Consider the following 23,046-nt stretch of genomic DNA (forward strand, 5'->3'; position numbering starts at 1 on the left):
TTTGTTTGCTATCTGGCATTTGATATAATAAATATTTGATTATGGCATTGTGAATCTAAAAAGACAAAAATATGAAAGAGAGACCTAAATTCAAATTTTGATGATAATATGAATACAAGGGATAATCACAAATTTCAAATGGACATAAATGATATTAAAAATAAAAAATAAAAAAAAATGTATGATTATGTGGTAATAAGTTGGATCCAACTCTTAAAAAATAAAACGGGCCAAATTGAAACGACGTAGTAGTGTAAGAGCCTGCCTAAAGATAGGGTTAGGGAAGTCGCAGCCCTCTTATCTTAATTCCCCTTCCTTCGTGGCACCTGCCCCCCAACTCAAAATTCCAAATCCTAATTGTTGGAGCCGAGCACTTGTTTTAAAATTTTAAATTACTGAATGATATAAATAAATTATAATACAAGAAAAATTCGATGATACTATTACACTATCAACTGGGACTACAATAAAAAAATTTATATAATTGTTTTGATTTTTTCAAATCAATATATCATCTATTTTTATTTTACTTTTATAAATATTAATGTCTTATTATTTTTCTTTGGCACCCAATTTTTTTTAAATCCGTCTTAAAGTTATATTTTTTTTAAACCCTTAAATTTAAGAATATTATAATTCATCCAGAAATTACAAGGTATCAACTCCAACTATATTATTATCAGTACTAGAATTTATAAATCTGAAAAAAAAAAACCAAAAGAAAGATTATAAATCTATAAATTAATAAACAAGAGAGAGAGAGAGAGAGAGAGAGACTCTAGGTTCGTCCTCCTTCCTACGACACCCTCCTTGGTCTTTTCTTTGTATTTCTGTTTGTTGTGTTGCTAGATTCAGATCAGGCTTTGGCCTTGCCTTCCAGCAATCCTACTCCTCCCTTATTCTTCCACGTCAAAAAATCGCCTTCTCTCATCCCTTAATCTTTCCCTTTTTCTTCAATCTCAATATCATCCTTCTCCATTTCCATCGTTTCAGATCAAAAACATTCCCCATCTCCTCTCTATATCTCTTACCTTTCCCATCCACCTCTCTGTTTATAATCCCTCAGTATTTCTATCATGGGTTCTGATGCCGCTTTTCATGAAGATATGCACGTAAAGTTTCCTTTGCTTTTTGCTTTTCCTTGACATGCAGTGACACGAGGGGTTTATTCAGATTCAAACTGAGAAGGAGAAGGGCAGATGGCGAATCAGTTCGTCAAAGTGAGGAGAGAAACAATTGCGGCATGCATGACTTGTCCTCTTTGCAATAAGCTTCTTAGAGATGCCACCACCATATCTGAATGCCTTCACACGTGTAAGATTTCTCTCACCTTTTCTTGTTTCCCTTTCTAAATTTCCTTCATTGTTAGGTCATTTGTTCTCAATTCTTGGAAATTTTCAGTTTTGCTCCTCTTCTGATCTGGGTTGCTCTTGTTTTTCCCGCTTTCTTATCTGGGTTTTTTTTCTTGATTTCGTTTCTTTCCCTCTCTCTTGACTTGTTCGCTGAATGCTCAGTTCTATTGCTGCTTTGTTTCCTATCTCTCTGCTTCTTACCAGTTGGTGCTAAGGCATTTTGCGAGAATACCTTGGTATTAAACTAATGCGTACGTATTTGTTGGCGATACAGTTCGGTCATTGGGAAACTGGATTTTCAATGTATTCATTCGTGACTTCTGTTTATTCCAATGTTAATCCGTTTGTTTAAAATTTATAGCTCCCAGTTTTTATTTTCCGCGGCTTCTTACTATCATATACTGTACTTCAAATTTAACAGTGTTCTCCAAAGTTTAGAGCTTTCCTTATTTGATTTTCAAGGCCATAACACGATTCAAACTGTAATATGAATTTTCAATTATGAATTATAGTAGAACCAAAACTCTTTTACGAGTTACATAAGAGTTTCAATTGTTTTAGTTGCCTTCACTTTCTCAACTTGTTTCCGCTAAGATCTTCCCTACGATTGATGTATGTGATCTTTATTTCAGTGCCTTGTAAGTCTGTTGAATTAATAATTATAAACTTACGATAGATTACTCTTTTCAATTTATGTAGTTTGCAGAAAGTGCATATACGGTAAGATAGAAGACGAAGAACTAGAGTGTTGTCCGATATGCAACATTGATTTGGGTTGTGTTCCTCTGGAGAAATTAAGGTATCCTTCATTATATATTCTTCTTCTCTACCACCTTCTCTCTGCCTCATATAGTCATCACTAATTAGTTATATTTTAATTGCTTTCTTCGTGACAAATTTTTTTTTTACATATAAAGTAGTCATTCTAGTTTTAGTCTTGTCAATGCTCCAAAAGATTTCTACTTGAGTACTTGTTTCAAGTGGTTATTAGTGGCGTTTACTGATATCCTATGTATTCCTTAGGATCATTAATCTGTACTAATTAGGAACTCATTCCATCCTTTAGAGGTTTGAAAGTGGCATCTCCTACATGCCGTTCATCTTTTAATTGATTCCATAAATTTCAAATGTAAGGCATTGAATGAAAACTTTGAAGTGGAAAGAGCAGAAATTACAATGCATCTTATTGGAGTCCATGCTTACCAATTTTTCAAAGAAGATAGAAAAACATGAATATCTTTACTAGCAACCAATATTGCTTAGTCTCTCTTCCATCTCCTGAGGTTTATTTGTCTTCCCTTATCTAATAGAGTTGAGTGTATGTAACTTAGCCAATTTCAAGTGAAATGTCTAAGCAGAATCTCTCAGTATTATGCAATTGTAAGAACTCATTGCTTTAATAGGATTGTGAATCTCCATGCGGAAATCATGGTGAAATCTGTTCAATTGGGAAAAATTGCACACACCTTCTGGCTTTCCTTAATAATTATTTTGTATATTTCTTTGTTGAGTATCTGCACATGCTTTATGTTGTTTGATCAAAAATTGGGAGAAATCAATGTGTACTGAGATTCTTCTTTGCTTTTGGAAATCAGACCAGACCATAATTTGCAAGATGTGAGGTCCAAAATTTTCCCTCTTAGAAGAAGAAAAGTAAAGGCACCTGAAGTTCTGCCCCCGGTTACAATGCCTACCAGAAGAAAAGAGAGGTCACTCTCTTCATTGGTGGTTAATGCCCCAAAAGTATCAACACAAGCTGCTTTGACTGGAAGGAGAACAAAAGCTGTTGCCAGAAAGGCCAATGCTTTGCGAGGTTCCAGTTTTTCAGTGGAGAGGCCTCTTAAAAGAGAGGATGACTCTATGGAGGAACACCAGGAGAGTGCAAGCTCACCTGAAACGCTAAATAAATTCACTCAAAATAAAAGACAGGTAAATTGAAGCCTGCATATTTTTAGTATGTGATGACTTTTTCTCTCACAAGGTCCAATATTGTTTAGTAGTTCTCTTTTTCTCAAACACTTATTTACCTGAAATGAATTAATGTTTTGGATTATACTGATAATATCTGTTGTCTTTATAAAATTGAAAAACAGTGTATTTCTTCTGCTGAACCTAGCCAACACTTGAATAAAGACGCCAAGAATGGTGATGAATCATGGGATGGGAAATTGGATCTCTGGAAACCTTTGAATTGTTTGGTGGAGGTTGCAAACAGAACCAAGTCCTTCAAGTCTAGTTCACAAGGTTCTGATCCTAAATTAGAACCTACCCATGTCCCCAACATTGAAGCTCAGATGTGCAAAAGCAAAAATAAGGAAGACAAATGCAAAACAAAAATTGAGGATGAAAAGAATATTACTGGTCCTGCAACTTCAGAAACTGTAACTCCAAAAAAGTTACGCAGGATCCGGCGAAAAAGGGCTTCTGGATTTGGGGATTCTGTCCTTTCTCCACAAGCTGTGCTAGATGCATATGACCCAAAGTATGGAAGAAGAATTGGTCCTGTTTGGTTCTCATTGGTGGCCTCTGAGGACCAGTAAGAATTTATTTTGACCTTCAAACTTTAATGTAGTGAAAGGGAGTTGTCTTAAGATTATTTTTCTTGGTCATAAACTGATTAAAATTTCAATGCTTTCAGGGAAGGAGGTGCTCCCCTCCCTCAGATTCCTGCAAATTACCTAAGGATAAAGTAAGTTCCTTTAGCCAATTCCTTCATGAGTCTTGCAATAGCTTGCTACATATATTCTTCTTCCTTTTGTCTGAAGATCATAAATTTGATCTGTTGCTTATTAGCGCCATGATTCTTACCAGTTAACTGTCCTGTTTTTTGTACCATAATCTCCTGTTATTTTGGCTTGGTGATGGAAAAGAGAACAGACATGTGGGTTGTTACCAATCTAGACTGCTAATGGGATTCAATAAATATTATATGCTGAAGTCTATAAGGTGATAGACAATTTAGAGTTATGAGTTATTCTGGACTGTGAGACCAGAAAGATACTGGTGAAGGCAACGATACATATCTTGGTAGTCTTTCTCCGTAACTTGTACAGACTAAGTTTCACTTGTAGAACTAGGGCCATGGTAGCTACTGAACTCATGGGCAACCGAGTAGATCATGGGCTTGAATTACTTCCACCAATTATGCATGGAAATGCTTACTGGATGACTTATAACTTTCCTGCCTTGTTTACAACATGGATTTAACTAATGGACCTCATATGCTGAGTATCTCCAAGTATTTACGACAACTGATGCTTATAACCAAGAGTCATGAATAAGAAGGCTAGACATTAGAGTATAGATAGAAATAAAGCACTGGTGAGAGCAACAACCATTATTAGTAGTCGAGTGTTACCTTTTAGACAGCATTTTCTTATCAACCTTTGGTAATGTTAATGTTCATCAACTTGTCTAGAAAGCATTTGGCCAGGGTGTGGGTGGTTATATAAGGATCTGGTAAGCCTATGATAAAAACACAAAATGCACATAAAAGTGTGGTAAGACAAGTAATAGTTGGATAAAAATTACTTTTGTTTTAGATTGTTTTATATGAAAATGGTCTCTCTAGTTCTATTGTTAATCCGACTTCTATCCACGGATTATGGGTAATTTTCTCCCCCTCTTTTAAGCTCTCTTTAAAGGTGCTTTTACTTGGTGAAATCATTTTATGACTTGGTTATTTTCGCTCATTTTCTACTTTAACTTAAATCATTTAGGCTTGCGTTCCAGACATTGTAATGGTCAAATTAGTGTCGAGCAGATCATGTTATTAAAAGGGGCACTTTGATCCTGGTTTTCATTTACTTATTTAAGTTCCTTATTTTGTAAGGAGTGAGGACTTATCATTGACTAACTTTACATTAGATTCCTTATTGGAATCCGAAAGCAATTACTACAAGACTGCAAGCTGAGTACATCTTTTGTGGTCATGCTTGGAAACTACTCAATATAAATTTGAAAACTGAAAAAAGCGACATGATGAACAGTTAGGCCCTGAACAACCTGTGTGTTTTGTGAAATGAATTATGTTGTTTTCATACATATTTAATTTAGGTCGTGTGGTCCGTGGGATGATGCCTGCGTTTTTCACTTAAGAGTTTTGAACTGAATGATAGTTACCTGTCAGTGTCACTTTAGATACGGCCTCATCTTCTGTAACCATTTTGGTTAAACTGTTTTTCAATAAAGTTTTGCTACAAAACCCTAAAAGTTTTTAACTTTCTGATTTTTTGAAACTGTAGAATGCTTCATATTTGTTTATTTGTTACTGTGTCAGGGATGGAAATATGCCTGTTTCTTTTATTCAAAAATACCTGATGAAGAAATTGGACCTTACCGATGAAGCTGAGGTAAGTCAATCTATCCTTGAATGTTCTCTGATGATACACTAAGAAGAAATTTGGCCAAAATGATTTTAGCTGCTTTTGGTTTTTCAATGTCTACTTCCTTCAACGAGGCATTTCTAGAATATGATAAACTGCTTTTTTTTTTCTTATGCATGAATATTTCGAAACATGGTTAGAAAAGAATAATTGCAAGCCTTATTCTTCACTTTGTTGAGAGCATGCATATGGCATACCCATATATGCGCGTCAAACTAGTCCAACATTCCTCTCACTACCTGAACAAATTTCCTCATTCAACCACCAGAATTACTTTAGTCATTTGTTGTGGTTAAGGTTCTTTATCTCAGAAAATAGGAATCATTTAAAAGTTGAGATGTGGGAGTTTCTCAAGTTTCCAGCTAAATGTGAGAAGAAAGTGGTTGTATCATCTTTATTTACATTTTGGTATGTATAATGTGTATACTTATATTGGCAGGTTGAAATCAAATGCATGGGACAACCTGTGCTTCCCACACTGCAGTTGTATAATTTAGTGGATTTGTGGCTACAAACAGCATCGACATCACAACGTGTAGCTGCATCTGTGGGTTCTTGTGCAAAGGATTTTGTAATGGTATTGGCATATGCTCGAAAAGTGTCAGGGCAACAATAAAGCGTTGTTTCATTCTTTTCCCACCACGTCAATAATCTTAAATGCAAACATAGATGATATGTATGAGTCATTATTGGAATCTTGATGGGGCAAATAGAGTAGGACATTTTGATGCGGCATGTATTCTGTGATGGCATATATTGAGTTGTTGTTCTTTATACCAATTCTTCATTTCACAGTATACTCGGTTACAACTGGTAGGTCTTCTTTTTCAATGTCTTAAAGAAAATTATAAAATGTGTTGATCAATTAAAAGTATAGTTGGAATTATGTAATTACCCATTGTATTGCCCAAATTAAAATAAAATAAGATTGATGGTAATATCGTCCAGTTTTTTATTTTTGCTTCAATTTGTATCTATCATACCAACAAGTATAAATTAATATGGATTAGTGCTCGTATTTACAAATTGCTTCACTTTTCTTTTCATTTACTCTCTAATATTCACTTATTTATTCCTTTTAAGCCAATTTTAAAACATTTTTTATAATAGATTTAATAATAAAATATATTTATTAACTTGAAACCTAAACCATATCGGTAAAATAAGTCAACATAACTCAATAAACTTTTGAAAATAAAATGTTTCAATAGATATGAAAATGTATATTTATCTGTAATTAACTTTACTACTTTTATTATTTTAGAAGATTAAGAATTTATAATTTTAAAATATAGAGAAATTGGAGGGATTCATACTATCTTACCATACTTCCAGTTTAGGAATTCAGATGGATACAGTCGCGTGCAGTAGTACAGACACCAAATCCAAACTTATTACTTAAAATGCCAAATCCTAACTAAACCCACAAAGGGAAAATGAAAGCAGCTTGATACAATAGCAAAGAATCAGTTCACCTTTAAATGACTAGTTAGGAAGGGCTGCCCACAACCGAAACCAGCCCCACATCGCTACCGTCCGCTTCACCCGAGTACAAATCCTCCGTTCCCCTCAACGCAGCGTGTGCCGTGTAGTCCCACGATCAAAGCTCCCATCAAAATCGAAACCAACACGTTCAACCAAACGTCGGTGAGAACCAGAGCTACGATCGTAATTACGCCGAGGATCGCCAGCACGAGGTGGTCGTCTATCGGACGGTTGAGAATGTACAAGGGATCGCCTCGGAAAAATAGAGGAAGAACCAAGCCACGAATACGACCAAGAAGACAATCATGGAGATTGGGTGCCATAGGAGGCCGAGGAAGAGGACCGCCAGGATTAGCATGGAGTAGTTAACGCGGAAGTAGTTCAGGTTTCGCTTCATGCGGGCGGCGGCGTCGCCGGATGACAAGGGGGTAGCGAATGATGTGAAGGAAAGGAACTCGCGCCACGGGCGACGGGTGAAGGCAGAGTGGGTGGCGCGTGCGAAGAACGCCATTGTGGGTGGGGATTGCGAGAGAATTTTTATTTTTTAAAGATCACGGTAGTTTTATTTAGGAAGTTTACTTTTGGCTAATATATCACAGAAAAATCCCTCAAACTACTATGTTATTTTTAAATGGCCTAATTATAAACTAACCCTCAATATTTTTTTTTGTCAATTTAGCCCTTATCTTTTTTCTGAGTTGGTCATTGAACTTTCAGAAAAATAACCAAATCACTTTTCTTTAAAAGAAATGATGTCTAAAACTTTAACTTTTAAGCAATGTGACATTATTTATCTTATTTATTACGTTGATAAATAATTCAAAAATTATAAAAATGAAAAATCAAAATTGAAATTAGTATGGAGTACATGTGGGCTGTCATGCTTAAAAATTTAACATTTTAGCTAGTATTCTCGTTAAAAAAATCATTTCAACTCTTTTTTAAAAAGTTGATAGCTAAATTTAACTAAAATAAAAAGAATAAGGGTCAAATTGACAAAAAAATGTAAACATTAATAACTAAATTTATCATTATTTCCCTTTAAATCTTTATACTTATTTTATAATTAAATAACCCTTTAATATGTGGTATTTACCCATTAAAACCCTTAATTTTAATTTAGGTAATTTTTTTAAATCTTTTTATTTTATCTGTGCACACTCATAATTTTAATCTACCAAACACTCAAATGATAGAATTAAATCTCTTTTAATCTACCATTTTCTATAAAAAAAAAATTGTATTCCCATTCATTTAATTTTAGTTTTAGTAAATGACAAAGAGTTTTATTCTCATAAATTTAGATTGGTGTTGATTCACCCAAAACATAAAAACTAAGGACCATGATTCCAATAGTTCTACTTTAATAGTTATCAACAGGTGCGATAGCTAACCCTCTTCAACTTCATTGTATCTGCCAACAACCATGCTACTCTCTCAATACCTAGACAGCAGGAAATAGTAAATATGTAAGCTAATTCAGTACATTGTTACATCAATCATATATGTTCAACTTCAATGGAGACCTCGTCAGTGTGATGATCCACCCCTCTCTCTATTTTGCAATGAAATGAAATGTTGTGTTTGTTAAAAAGATCATGATAGTTTCAAGGCACATTTCCAGCAACATATAAAAATTATTAAGTAGGTAGGATATTCCTTCTCACTTCGTGCTTCTTCTAGGTTTTTAAATATTTGATTTTTATGTAACTTCTATATAAACAAGAGGTTGATTGAAACATATTCTAAGTGGTAGGAAACAGCTCAAAAGCAATTACTCTGTGGATCTTTAAAATGGTAATGAAAAACTGTGAATTAGGATGGTTGGATTGGAAGCGAAACTTGAGAAGCGCTTGTGAGCGAAGATCATGTATTTGCTACCGATTAGTCATGTGGATAACTTTTTTAAAAACAACAATACATTCTTATTTTTATGAAACATTTAAAACCTAAGTGAAAGATGAAAACATTTATAGAAGAATAATAATTATAAATTTTAAAAATGAGATTAAATCTCCCCACCAAGAAAATAATGTTTAATATTTATAAATTCTTAACAATTATTCAAGCGGGAGGTTGATATAAAAAAAATGTTTAACTATGTGACGCAATTAATAGAAATACCAATATAATAAAAAGAGAAGATATTACCCACCATTATTATGGTTTTCACATTAACTATTTTGAGTATCCAGACTTAACATATCGGCCATGTCCTTTAAAACTTGCTTTTTTTCATCTATTTTAATTTGAATTGTATGAGAATTAAAAAAAAAACCAACAGGCTTTTGACGTAGCCAAACACAAATATGACACGCAGACAAACAATGGAATGACACATGTCTTCCGCTTTAATTATCGAAAAAATTATCAAAACTAAAGCTCGAGAAATTTCGAAATCCAACCTGCTCGTTCGCTACCTCTAAAAATATTAGTTCTGGCTAACCTGTTGTCCGACAACGCATCGGATGTTAATAAATTCAAACCGCAGCGTTTTGCTGATATTAGTCGGTCCCACACACACTGTTGTATGTTTTCTGTGTACTCGAGGCGAGCTCTATTGGTTAAACAGCGACCTTTGACCGCAATATTTGTAGTACACAAAATCCGCCATTTCAAGACCCCCCCGCTAAAAGGGGAAAAATATCATTTAAAGGAAAAACTCAGAGTCTGACGACGATCTGCACATTGAAATTCGCTTGTTCTCGGATTGACGTCGCTATGGTTTATATAACATCGTGGGACGAATTTGTCGAGAGAACTGTACAGTTGTTCCGTGCCGATCCTGAATCTGTATGTTAACTTTACTCTCCCTCTTTTGCTCTATGCCCTTCTCTATGAATCATCATTGTTGTTATATAATAAGGAAAGTTTCGGGCTGGTTTACAGTTCTTGATTTTCTAAGTTTCAGATATGATTTTTACCTATTTTCTATTTGGGGTTCATTTTTCTGGATTTGGATCGGGGGAACCTAGACGCGGTATTGCATGAAGTACCGACATTGTGATGGCAAATTGGTTTTGAAGGTTACTGATAACAAAGAGGTATGAATTGAGTTTCCTTAATTGTTTATGATGTTGGCTTTGATTGATTCCATTGTTATGGTGAAGTGTTAAATCGATGTTTATTCCCTCAGAATTAGGTTAGATTTGGGATTAATTAAGGAAATGTGTGAGAATCTGAACATCTGTTTTCCTTGAATGAATTTGCTCATATGCTTTATGCGGGTAACGTACTTCACATTATATCTCTTTTAGCTTTCTTGCTGAAATTGCAGCAATGATTTCCTATTCTTTTTTTTCTTTTTCTTTTTTTTTCTGTTTCTTTATTGTTTCTTAGTAAGGAATTTGATGGCATGATCACGTTGTTGAGGGAAAAAGAAATCGGCAAAGCAAAACTGTTGATCAAAGATAGTGGAAGACCTAGGTTTCTTGAAATAGCCTTATGAACCTTGTCCATACGGCCCCCTGGTAAAGTTTCTTCTTAGTTATGTTACTTGGACTTGGATGTGCCAGGATTCAGGAATGTGTCCTATGTGGGTATGTTTTATTTTTTAAAAACTTTTCAACGTATTAGGAGAATATGCGTTCGACACAGTGTGAGAGACAGATACTTTAAGAAAAAACGAAGAGCTGGAGTAACATAGCTTCTTAGGTTCCTACTTTCCTATATTTTTTTGAGCCAAGTTATCGAGGCTATACAGAATAAATAGCACTGATACTGATTCTTTTTTCCATTTCTGGCCCCAAATTAGAGAAATATTGTTGCACATTTGACTATTTCGTAAGGAATGATAATGCATGAGTGAATTTTGGGAGTGGCCATATTCTATGTTTGTCAGTTTTCCTCAAACTCTTGGCTGGAAGAGCAAGGTTAGGGTTCCTTTCAAAGATCTTTAGGAATTTGTTTCTATGAGGTTAGCATTAACTGTTTAAGTGATGCAGTTTGGTGCTACTGATGAAATTTTGTATTATATGAGTGAAATATTCCATGTGACTCGAGTCTTTCCTTGTTTTGAGATCTTGAAAAATCCTTAACATTATACGTTCTTTCCGTGAAATCTGAATTGCTCAGTTGTGTTCAGATAAGTTTGAGTGTTAAATTGATTTCTTTAACCTGCATGTATTAGTCTATACTTGAAATCATGAATTGAAAGGTGATAAAGGTATAAAAATTTAACTCTGCCAGTTGTATCTGACCTATGTGTCATTGGGTGATCAGTTATCTGAACATACATCCTTATAACTTCGTATGTTTTAAAGGTTAGTTACAATTTGAGGATTGAGGATATGATGGCAGAAAAGGGTCAATTGTACATTCTGACCTGAATATCTCAAGATTAAATGATGCAAGAGCATAATTGAAGTCTGCTCAATCGTCTTCAGTTTTTAGGTTTAGAACTTAGTCCTAAGGTCCAATGTGCTGTGATGGCTATGGTTAGATATGGACATGTGGTGAAGGATGCAGTAGATAAGAACCCCAGGTTGCTCAAATATCTCAAGTTGAATGTTTAAGAGCCTAATTGGAACCTGCAGGCTGCAGCTATTAGCTTTTGGATTATTTTAAAGGGTCAAGTTAATTGAGGGATCACTTGTAAAAGTAGTATAACTATAATCAGTTTGATAGGCAAATATCAGACAATGACAATTAAATCTCGATTCTGCTTCTGTCTCCCTCTTCGTGCCTTTCCAGTCGTATATCATCTCAGTAAATATGATATTCGTAACTAGTGTACCTGTATTTAGTTAACGTTTTTTGTTTTAATCTTCTACTGTCTCTTTTGCCTTGGAATTTTTTAGGTAAAGTATTAATAGGTTGTAACCTTTAGACTTTTGAATGAGGTGCATGGCATCTCGATTTGTTTATGCTATATGCCACGTGGTTTGCTCATGATGAACTATTTGACATGTTATCAGTGCCTCAAGTTCAAGACAGATCAAGCACAGGACGCAAGGAAGATGGAGAAACTGAACAATATATTCTTCACTTTGATGGCTCGGGGACCAGATGGTATTGTTTTTTCTTATCTTTGTAATAAGAATAGCTTATCTATGTCGAATATATAGCATGCACAAATCATCAATTATTGGATGAAGATCAAGTGGCAGCATGCTATTCAAACTTAATCCTCTCTAAGAGCCTAATAAAGAAAGGGGGGGGGAGAAGAAGAAGAAAGGTTTGGGAATGATAATTTATGTAGCCAATGGCTTTTTGCTAGGATGTCCGTATTCCTGCTAGTAGTTGTCTCTTAAATATCTTAAATTTAAAGTGTACAGAAAATGGCTTGGAGTATCTTTGACATACAGAGAATCCATAATCAAGAAATTCGGATAAGATACTGGAAATCCCGTGGTGGTCCTATGGATTACTGTTATGAACGAAATTTCACTACGTATCCTTTTATCATTTATCAGTGCATAGTTTTGTATGTGGACTAACTAGTACCGTTCTTCCTTCTGATGCAGTGGACATGTCAGAAATTACAGGGAAAGAACAGGAAGCACAGCCGGTGAAGAAAGGAAGGGGAAGAAAACAATAGCTTGATTTGCTGGTAGACATATAAATGGTTTTGAGCAAACGTGATTGGACTCGATGAATTTTAGAGGAATTTTGTGACTTACGATTTGAAAATGCTGGGATTGTCAAAATTTTCCTGAAAGAAATTTAAAGAACATTCCTAATTTTCTGATTCACCTTTTGTAGTGTAAGCTACAAGTGTACAAGTATAACTATGGGTCTTATTGAGGTGGGTGGGAGTTAAGCTCTCAATCCATAGCTAAACATGTGTGGAATAGCAGAGTGGGCGGTGGACCATCTCGCCAGGGTGTAGACACTTGAAGTTGAATACTACACGATTCTCCATCTGAATCATATGATATCATCTCATTAATTGAAGCGTGGCATGGAGTAATTGCGAACCCCTAAGAAACACCTCCTCCAAACGTTTACACACTGCAAAAGGGGGCCAAGCCCAAAACCCCTTTTTTTCTTTTCCGCTATCCAGCCTTGGCACACAACTGTGTACTCGCTGTACACGAGGCAGAATGTGTAGTCAATATCTATGCCGCTTGTGTTTTATCCTTCTTTGCCAAACTCTCAGTTCATATACTTCTCTGCCAAACTCTCAGTTCATACTCATAAACCACGAGGCACAAGTGACGTTCATGAAGTTACTCAGCGTTCACTAAGTTGTGAAGTGGGTCTCTTCTCTCTTCTTTCGGCCTTTGCAAGCATATTTTAGAGACTCGTACGTTGGGACTGTTTGTTGTTTAATAATCACAATTCGCATAATGGAAGAGCATGCATGAGGTTGATTGAATGAGAACAGTATAATGAAATTCATTCCTAAACATACCATACCTTTCATGCAAACGTTTTCAGTAACAAGCAGACAATATTTGGATGACCCATCAAATCTTGGTCTCTACTAGTACTAATTTTAAAGCAGGAACAGTCGGCCTTTTTAAAAAAAAAATGGGTGGGGTGGGGGACAGACGAGCCTTTTTTCTCCCAAGGTTTCTCGTCTCCTTTCACTGCTGAAGTTCATTCAAAAAGAGCAACTTAAATGCCAAGAGGCCAAAAGACAAACCCATGCAAAAGAAAAGAAAAAGAAAACCGAAGGCAAACTCTAATCATGCTCCACCTTAAAAGCTCTTACTCGGCTCTCCTCAGATCCCAATACACTTGTTTGCTTTATTTCGCTTTAGAAAAAAAAATCCATGTGACGATTAAAAAAAGGCATGTGAAATCCCAACAACACTCTTTTTACTTTCCCTCACTAACTATTTGAAAACGCCAAGGGGTAGAGTAGGGAAAAAGAAGATGGAGAAAATATTCCTCCAATAAGAGGGAAAGATGGAGGGGATGTTTTCGGTGGGATAAGCTGGGACAAAATGCTGCTTTATTTCTTTATAGGAAGATGGTAAGTTTGGGAGGAGAACTTCTGGTTTTGGAACTCCTAAATTATAATAATCAGACTCACAATCTCATTATAGGTTTTAATTATATCTGCTATTTTTGATACAATAATTAGAATTACTTATAACCCTTTCCCAATCCATAAATAAGAGGATAATGTGCTTCAGCGCACTTGAACCCAAGTCCTCTTACATTAGAATAATAACCACGCCAATCGAGTTAATACTCAATCGGCAAAGTTATATCTGACTTGATAAACAATAAATTTTTTTATATTTTTAATCAAAATAGAATGATATTTTTAAATTTTTTTCATGATAATATTAATATTTTTTAGATGTAATTATGTTAAAGCAAATGTTGATATAAAATTTATTATTATATACATTTAGTACAAAGTTAAATTACAAATTAAAAGAAAGTGAAATTATATCAATAGAGTTTGAGCTGATCATTGGGTGTCAATAAGAGGCTTGTTCTCTTTTATATATAAAAGGTATTTTGGTAATTATATTGGGGTAGGATGGGTTGTTTTTTTTCTAAATTCACTCTGCTTTGCTTTATTTCAAAAATGATATTTTGATAATTTTTTGATCATCCCAAAACAAGGCTAATTTTTTAAAGTCCATATTGAGAGGGAGGCCTGACTCACTTGGGGAGAAGCATACAAATTGTCTTGTGCTAAAGGCTAACAAATCCCTCAATATTTTCTAGGACAAGTGGTATCTTTCTTACTATAAATGCCATGTAACAACATGGGTTCAAATTCTTACTTGACATTTTCCTTTGAGAACCTATTTCTCGATAAAGTTGAGAGATAAAACTTAAAAAATAAAATTTAACATAAATATCTTGACCCAAAATTAAATTCATTGATAAATCTATTAATACTCTGACTAACAATACTTGGGGGACTTTTTCCTCAACAAATTCAACCTCCACTTAGTAAAACTAAAAAGAAAAAGAAAAAAAGAGAATAGTATTTTTGGGTGCTTCAATTTCTTTTATCTGCATACATAAATAAATGAATGAGAAATGGACCACGAATTGGATGAAGATTGGGTTAGTTGTACAAGAAACAGACTTTTAAGAAGAATATTTTGCAACCAAAGATACCCAAATGTGCATTAAAAAAGAAGTAACGATTTCACCATGCAATAGCCCTCAAAAAGAAAAAGATGCTCCGGTGATGATGAAAATTCTGATTCTCAAGGTGTTTGTTCCTAAAGTTATAGAATTCAAGAATTTGGAATTAAGACGCTTTCATTTGGAGACAACTAACAAAATTATAATAATAATTATATTTGAAGGGTAATTATGACATTAACTATTAATATCTTAATTTTCTTTTTTGGCACATTTATTACTGTCATTCAAAACAATCAAGGTGTCCCTCTTCGTAAACTATACACGGATCTTCAAAGAGTGAGAGACAAAATTCTCCCCCAATGAACAATAACCTTTCGCTTTTGAGGGATTGGGTCAACATTTCCAAAGACAACACTTCGAAGACTTCTCTTGGAGGAGTTGATCCCTCAAAACAAACTTTATGAATAAATTTAAGCTATAATGTGCCATTAAAATTATTTTAAGGGATGAATATGTTATTAGATTATATTAATTAGTATTTTGTAATTTTTATCATTTTGTTTAATAAAGATAGTTAGAAAATTAGGAAAAACAAATTTTTAGATTTGTTCCTTTTTTAGGTTTAAAACATTATAATTTTTTATAGTTATTATAATTCTATAAATTCATATATACATTTATAAATTCTATAATATAAAATGTATACAGTTATATATTATTATCATATAATTTTCTATTATTATTTGGAGAGTAATTTGCTGTTTATATCATGTCCTAAGTCATAACATAGTTTTATATAATTTGGAATAGTGATTCAATATAATGAAAAAAAAAGTATTTGAGTTGTATATTATTTTTTTTGTGAGATGAAAATTTTAATTATTTGATTATTTTTCATAATTTATATAAATGGTCAAATAATTCAATATTTTAATTATATTTTTATATAAGAATTAAATTATCGTACATATATCATGTTTAAAAATTTTATTAAATGTTGCAAAGTATAGCAAATGAGCGTATTATAATAAATTATATTGGATCAATGTATAAGTGGATTACTAAATTTATCATTTGTTATACTTATTGGTGGTAATTATAGTGAAAATTTTTAAAATAAGAACCAAAATAATTTTAGCCATTAGATCAAAATAAATAGTTTTAAGATCATTTTAATTCTCAATTTAAAAATTATCGTATTTATTTCTTTAAAAAATTATATGAAAAAAAGTCATTAAATATAAACTTAAAAAAAATATCCTACATCCATAACTATGCTTTTACTTTTATGGTTTAAATTTAGTATGACAAAAAAAGTAAAAAGTTGGTTTGAAAAGTGGAAATAGCATAGGGATGGATGCATTTATTCCTTTGTGAATTACTCCTGCTTTAATGCTTTTATCAACTTTATTGCTACTAATTACATGTTTTTCATTTTCCAGTGTGATAGTTGAAGAATAATGTCAACTTACGTGCACTATATTCACATTTAAATTTGAAGTTTTAGTAAAATTAGTAATGAGAAGATCACTCTCCAATGATTGGAATAACAATGCAACTCCTTCCCTCATGCACTTAACTTACATTTTACTTTTGTTTTTCTCATTATTCAAAAACTTGTAAGAGTTTAGATTAAATTAGGAATTTCATTTCATTTTGAGAAATAATTTTGTTATAATTTTAATAGAGTCAGACACGTGATACTCCACACAACCTTGAGCGAGCAACTTTTTGTGAATCTTTAACGACTCTACTTACACACAATTCATAGTTCACCCCTTATTGGAGTCACATTAATATAACCGTTACATGTGACATTAAAGATAAGAATAATAGAGGAGCCCACGCCAATAGTAGGATGACACCGGCACCGAATTAACTCGTACAACCATGTAGGTCATCATACTGTTGACTACATGACACTACGAAACAAACAATGACCCACTATATAAGCCTAGGTGCACAAGGGTACAAGGGCTTCCCTTTCTCTCCACAATCAACTCCATCAGCTAGCTCCCCCACATCTTGTTCTCTTTCTCCTTTCATCAGGTCTCCTCTTAATCTAGGTGAATGGACTCTCTCATCCACCATTTTTCTCCTTTTTGTTGATAGCTTGTATTGACAAATTTTTTTATGTTGTTTTTATTTATTTATTTATGAGATTTAAATACAATTAAAAAAGAAGAATTATCTCTTTACTACTTGACCCATTGGATTTGGCAGATTAAAAGAAAAACTTTGAAAACTATTAGCATATGAACTATAGATATTGAAAAAAGAAATTGCAAAGTGAAAAAGTCCCTAACTCTTGAACTGTGCAATTCACAGGGAAAGACAAAGTGAGAAACGTTAAAGCAGTATCACATCTGGTTACGGAAGAAGTAAAAACTGGAGCTGGAAATGGAAATGAAAATTGTAAGTCTCAAGAAAAAAAAGGAACAGTACTCAAGTACTTAAATATTTTAATGAAAGAAAAGGGGTAAGAAAGCATTTAAAAAATAAAAAGCCAGAAATGGCAAAAGAAAAATGAATAATCCCAATGTCTTTTCTTGGGACCCACCTTCAAATCTGTGACAGAGATGGTAGTTTCATTTCCTCAGCTCCTCTTTTGTTCTGTTGTGCTGCTCTTTCATATCACCCCCCATTCTTTTATTTATTTCTCTTTCTCTATTGAATAATTTCTTGGTTGAGTTGAGTTTCTCTCACTAGAAGTTATTTTATTTTATAAGTATTAATAGTAGTTGTAGTAATATAAATGTAGAAAGGGAAGCAAGATGGCAGCTTTGTTTTGTCATGGCCGTTTGTGAATTCTCTCCTAAGCAAAAACAAAAGTATTCTCTTTCACACCTTTCAATTTTCAATCTCATAAAAACAAACATGAAAGAATAATCTAGGGTTTAACAACCAACATCAACTCCAACAAGGTCTGTTTTTTTTTTCTGTTCTTTGGTAATTTTCTCTATGTTTTTCTCTTAGTGGTAGGAGCTGTTTCTGCTTTGATCCTTGTCTGGTTTCTCTTTTCTTTCTTCCTTTTTCATGGTCAGTTTTTACAGGTCTTATTGTCTCTGATCTTATTGGCCTTCTCTGTTTTGGAAAAGCAAAACAAAAAAAAATTGGTGTTTTGAGCTAAGTTTTGTTCTTCTTTTTTTTTTTTGAAGAAATTCCTGTTGGGTTGATCCTGTGGATGTTTCTTTTTATTGTTTAAAGATCTATTGTTTTCGGGGTACTATGGAGGAGGTTGAAGAAGCTAACAAAGCAGCAATAGAGAGCTCTCATAGAGTTTTAAGTATCTTGTCTCAGCCTCAAGATGAGGTTAGCTATAGACATTTAATGGCTGAAACTGGGGAAGCTGTTTTTAGGTTCAAAAGAGTAGTTTCCCTTTTGAACTCTGGTTTGGGACATGCAAGGGTGAGGAAGTTAAGGAAACTGCAAGCCCCTTTTCCTCAGAGCACCCTTTTGGATACTCCACACTGTAATCCCTCAGCCTCAGATTATCCATCCAAGAATCTGCATCTTGGTTGCCATGAAAGCTCGGTTCAAGAACTGACTTCACACGCTAAGAAATCTCTATATTTAGGGAACCCATCTTTGGAATTGAGTTCCAATGGGAAACACCCTCTTCAACTCTCTCAAAAGGCGTCGTTGGGCCACTATCATTTCCTCCAAAAACAACACCAAATGAAACAACAGGCTGAAATGATGTTTAGGAAGAGCAATAGTAGTGGGATGAACTTGAATTTCGATAGCTCTAGCTGCACACCAACCATGTCATCAACCAGGTCTTTCCTCTCTTCGTTGAGTATGGATGGAAGTGTAACTAACTTGAGCGGCGGTGGGAGTGCCGCCTTCCATTTAATTGGTGCACATCGTTCTTCAGATCAAAGTTCCCAACAGAAGAAGTGTTATGGTAAGGCAGAAGATGGGAGTGTCAAATGTGGCACTAGTGGTAGATGCCACTGTTCAAAAAAGAGGTTAGATTCTCTCTTTTTTTATATTACTTCTCATAATGCCTTCTTTTCCCTCTGATTTGATCTCTTTTTTTTTTTTTCACTTTGTTGGCAGGAAACATAGAGTGAAGAGGCCAATCAAGGTGCCTGCTATCAGTAACAAGCTTGCTGACATTCCTCCAGATGATTATTCATGGAGGAAATACGGGCAGAAGCCAATCAAGGGCTCTCCTCACCCTAGGTATACATGATTAGACTGGGACTTTATATATTAATTTGATGTGTGCATGTAAGTGGAATCTGGTCTAATTTGTTTATAACTGGTGTAGGGGATATTATAAATGTAGCAGTATAAGAGGTTGCCCTGCAAGGAAGCATGTGGAGAGGTGCTTAGAAGAACCATCCATGCTTATTGTTACCTATGAAGGTGAGCATAACCACCCAAGGTTACCATCACAGTCTACAACATAGGAAATCTCACTCTGCCTAAGATTGGTTGGCTAGTTGCCTTTGCTTGTTCCTTTACATATTTTGCATGGATATACATATGGGAGCAATTTCTTTTTCATTTTGCTTTCCTGTTTTGTTTGCCTAGTGCTGGACCAAAAGAAAATTGTAGAAAAAAATTGGGGTTTAAATTGAAAGAAATAGGGTTTGATGATTCAAGGAAAATCAGTGGTTGATGAAGTTGAATTGAATCAAAGGCCATGAGTAGTGCTTAAGGTGTTGCCATCGGTGTTGGGTACTAATTTGGACTTATTTACGACTTATGAGCTAACGAGAGGGGGGGGGTTGTGGGGTTGCAACTATCTCTTTGTCTGCAACACGCCTTGAATCAGAATATATTCTGCTGGAATCTTGTGCCTACTGATATACTGGGCCTTGGGGGTGTGTTAATAGGCACCTATGCTCTCCGGTTATTTACATTTAGTTCTAAAAAAATAAAAAATAAAATTGATTTGATCATTAATTTGAGGTGAGCTCAACCTAATTAAGTGATTAGACGTCGTGTATTTTAATATTTGACTTCACTAACTTACAGATCTTATTGGAGCATAGATTGTTAAGTAAGAAATTGAATATGAAAATTGAACCCAGATGAACAAAGTTTATTCAAGGTTAATTATATTGAATGTTAAAATTTTATCATAAACTGAGTTTGCATAAGAGTTTCTGGCTGCAAAATCCAAGTTGTATTATTTGAGCAGAAAGATAAAGAGTCGATTATGGTCCAATAGTGGCGTGTTTACCCCTATGTTTAGGCGTATATATATATATAGTTGAAATGAAGGTATTGTTCATGTTTCGTCTTTTCGAGCTCAGGACAAGTTTAAACATATTCCTTTTTTAAGGCTTAAAAACGACCTAACAAAGATGTACGAAACTGGTTGTGCTAAAGTACAAGCAATCAATTATAATAAAAAAAGGAAGAAATGTTATGGGAGTTTGGTGAAGCAATCAATCAACATCCATGTTGTTGTTTGTATGCTATCCGTGAAGAATTATTAAAGTCAAATTGGAGTCAGAGTTTGAAGAAGGCAAGGCATGTGAACTAAGATAAGACTCTCCGATTCGGCAACTTTGTGCATGCAATCCAAGCAAACGCTGGGAATTTTTTCTGACCTCTCCCCTTAAAACTCCTTTGAAATAGTATTGGTGGCGAGGAGGGTGGGGACAGGAACTCATCTCACATTTGCATGCATGTTGGTCATCTCTCTATTATCACTATTCCAACTCGCTTTTTTCAATTTTTCTTACTAATAAATTTCAGTTTTATTACCATAACAATATGGGTAAACTATAAAAATAGTCACTTTTGTTTGTCTCAGATTACATTTTAGTCACTTATGTTTGAAATGTTACGTTTTAGCCATTTACGTTATTATTTTGTTACAAAGTAGTCACTCCATCGTTAAGCTCCATTACCTCTCTAATAGCAATCTTACGTAGCAATCTAAATAGGTTTTAAATGCTAACTTGAATGTCCAACTGCGACAAGAATAGATTTTTAATTAAATAAATTTATTTAATTAAAAATTTTAAATTAATTACACCTTGAACTGGAAAAGAAAAACCGTTCGCCTCTCTTTTCTTTTAGTTTTCTTTTCCATTATGAATAAAAAAAACTATTTTCATCCTAGTTGGACATCCAAGTTGGCATTTAAAACCCATTTGGACTGCCACGTAGGATTGTTGTTAGGGAGGTAATGGAGTTTAATGGCAGGGTGACTACTTCGTAATAAAACGATAACGTAAGTGACTAAAACGTAACATTTCAAACATAAGTGACTAAAATGTAATTTGAGGCAAAAAAAAGTGACTATTTTTGTAGTTTACCCTAAGAATATATATTCATAATTTATTTATGAATATAATTTTGATAGATTCACTTACACCAGTGTAACATTATGTTTTACACTATTTTATATATTTTTGTACTATTAATATTTTGGTGATCCAACCATTAAATTTATCTATATAATTGTAGTTGTCATGCATGTAAAATTTTAAACTGATCCAATATCTCTATCATATATATCTAAAATATTGTATATATTAATATTTTTTCGATAAAAAAGGAATCCCCGAAATAAGGCTACATTCAGCACTCCTACTTCGTACAAATGGAATTGAGATAACAATTAATATCAATAACCAACAAAGACACAACAGAGGATGGAGGTCTATCAAATGTATGAAGCCTATTAAGCTCTAACAAATTGCCCTTAGACAAAAGATTCACCACTTTATTATGCTCTCGCCTAATGTACCTCAAATAAACATGCCAACTACGACAGCACAACTCAAAAATTAGTCACAACACAAACAAGAGATTTATGGCAACACCACTGCTTTAAACTAGTTCAACAAGAACAACATTATCACTTTCTACTTCAACAATGCAGAAGCCACTATCCCAAATTAGTTTCAATCCCTCGTACAAAGCTCTTGTTTCCATATGAAAAATCGTGGACACCCAACATGCATTGAGAATCCTATAACTCAGCCTCTACTTATATTTTGAATCACACCACCAATAGTAGCAATGTTCATTCGAGCTGACAATGAACCATCAACATTAACCTTTACCTAATTCGCAAGTGATGGCTACCAACAAATTCTCAAATCACTATTGTCGAGATATGAGACAGTGTTGGCTACCTAATTCCCATTTACCATTGTGCACATACGAGACAACTGTACTTTATAGGTTCCACCTAGACCACTTGTCCACAGAACCACAAAAGAACCTACCTAGAAACCTCTAGGGAACAATGTTGTGCCACACCAGTTCTGTAAAGTGGCACCCTCATAGCACATGCAAAACAATCTTTGTAGGCTCAACATAATGAGCATGATGACCTTTAAAGGCCATTCCCCTATGAACTTACTCTACATTTGTGAGGAGCCGGTTATGCTGCACCAACCAGGAGAATGTATGGACTCGTTGATAGGCCTTAATCTGTCAGACTTGTAACTAGTCATCCCGGTACTTGAGGTATTGGAGTTGTACATGCCTTCAAAAGTTTTTGTTGTCAAAAACTGCTCGCACTCTGTCCTTTTCCAAGTTATTCGATCATTACTAGACACTGGCTTAAGCGACAAAACAAATACAATACATTGCAAAATTTCTTGGGGAAACAACCACTTCAAACACTCCCAATCCCATTTTCTTCATGCATCAAGCACGTCACACATTAGACACGATCCTTCAAAGGAATCAAGCCCACATCATACTCTTAAAGGGGACCTAAGCTCATTATCCCCTATGATTCCAAAAATTCACTAATCGGCCATTGTCTATCACCCAATAAAGACCTTTAAGAATAGTAGGTTATACCCTTACTAAGGATTTCCTTATGTAGGAAC

The 23,046-nt window shown here is 34.3% G+C and overlaps 3 protein-coding genes across 5 annotated transcripts; all 3 read left to right on the top strand.

The window, feature by feature from the left end:
- Positions 1-729: 729 nt before the first annotated feature.
- LOC107924800 (E3 ubiquitin protein ligase DRIP2) lies at positions 730-6,675 on the top strand. The gene is made up of 7 exons (XM_041106110.1): positions 730-1,314; positions 2,052-2,151; positions 2,948-3,281; positions 3,446-3,888; positions 3,991-4,041; positions 5,632-5,704; positions 6,177-6,675. Exons 1-7 carry the CDS (start codon positions 1,200-1,202, stop codon positions 6,351-6,353), a joined length of 1,293 nt encoding a protein of 430 aa, XP_040962044.1. The 5' UTR covers positions 730-1,199; the 3' UTR covers positions 6,354-6,675.
- A 2,933-nt stretch (positions 6,676-9,608) lies between these two features.
- On the top strand, positions 9,609-12,903 carry LOC107922991 (signal recognition particle 9 kDa protein). Its single transcript, XM_016853191.2, has 4 exons — positions 9,609-10,015; positions 10,198-10,266; positions 12,139-12,232; positions 12,688-12,903. Exons 1-4 carry the CDS (start codon positions 9,944-9,946, stop codon positions 12,759-12,761), a joined length of 309 nt encoding a protein of 102 aa, XP_016708680.1. The 5' UTR covers positions 9,609-9,943; the 3' UTR covers positions 12,762-12,903.
- A 4,377-nt stretch (positions 12,904-17,280) lies between these two features.
- LOC107923050 (probable WRKY transcription factor 21) lies at positions 17,281-19,848 on the top strand. Of its 3 annotated transcripts, XM_041106111.1 has the most exons (5): positions 17,281-17,295; positions 17,558-17,644; positions 18,437-19,200; positions 19,292-19,417; positions 19,506-19,848. In XM_041106111.1, exons 2-5 carry the CDS (start codon positions 17,630-17,632, stop codon positions 19,645-19,647), a joined length of 1,047 nt encoding a protein of 348 aa, XP_040962045.1. In that variant the 5' UTR covers positions 17,281-17,295; positions 17,558-17,629; the 3' UTR covers positions 19,648-19,848. The 3 variants fall into 3 exon arrangements, with proteins under 3 accessions (XP_040962045.1, XP_016708748.1, XP_016708749.1); XM_016853259.2 differs by lacking the exons at positions 17,281-17,295; positions 17,558-17,644 and adding an exon at positions 17,873-18,153 and having other exon boundaries at positions 18,388-19,200; XM_016853260.2 differs by lacking the exons at positions 17,281-17,295; positions 17,558-17,644 and adding an exon at positions 17,900-18,153.
- Positions 19,849-23,046: the final 3,198 nt, after the last annotated feature.

The sequence above is a fragment of the Gossypium hirsutum genome, chromosome D11, assembly GCF_007990345.1.
Source record: "Gossypium hirsutum isolate 1008001.06 chromosome D11, Gossypium_hirsutum_v2.1, whole genome shotgun sequence".
Classification (NCBI taxonomy): Eukaryota; Viridiplantae; Streptophyta; class Magnoliopsida; order Malvales; family Malvaceae; genus Gossypium; species Gossypium hirsutum.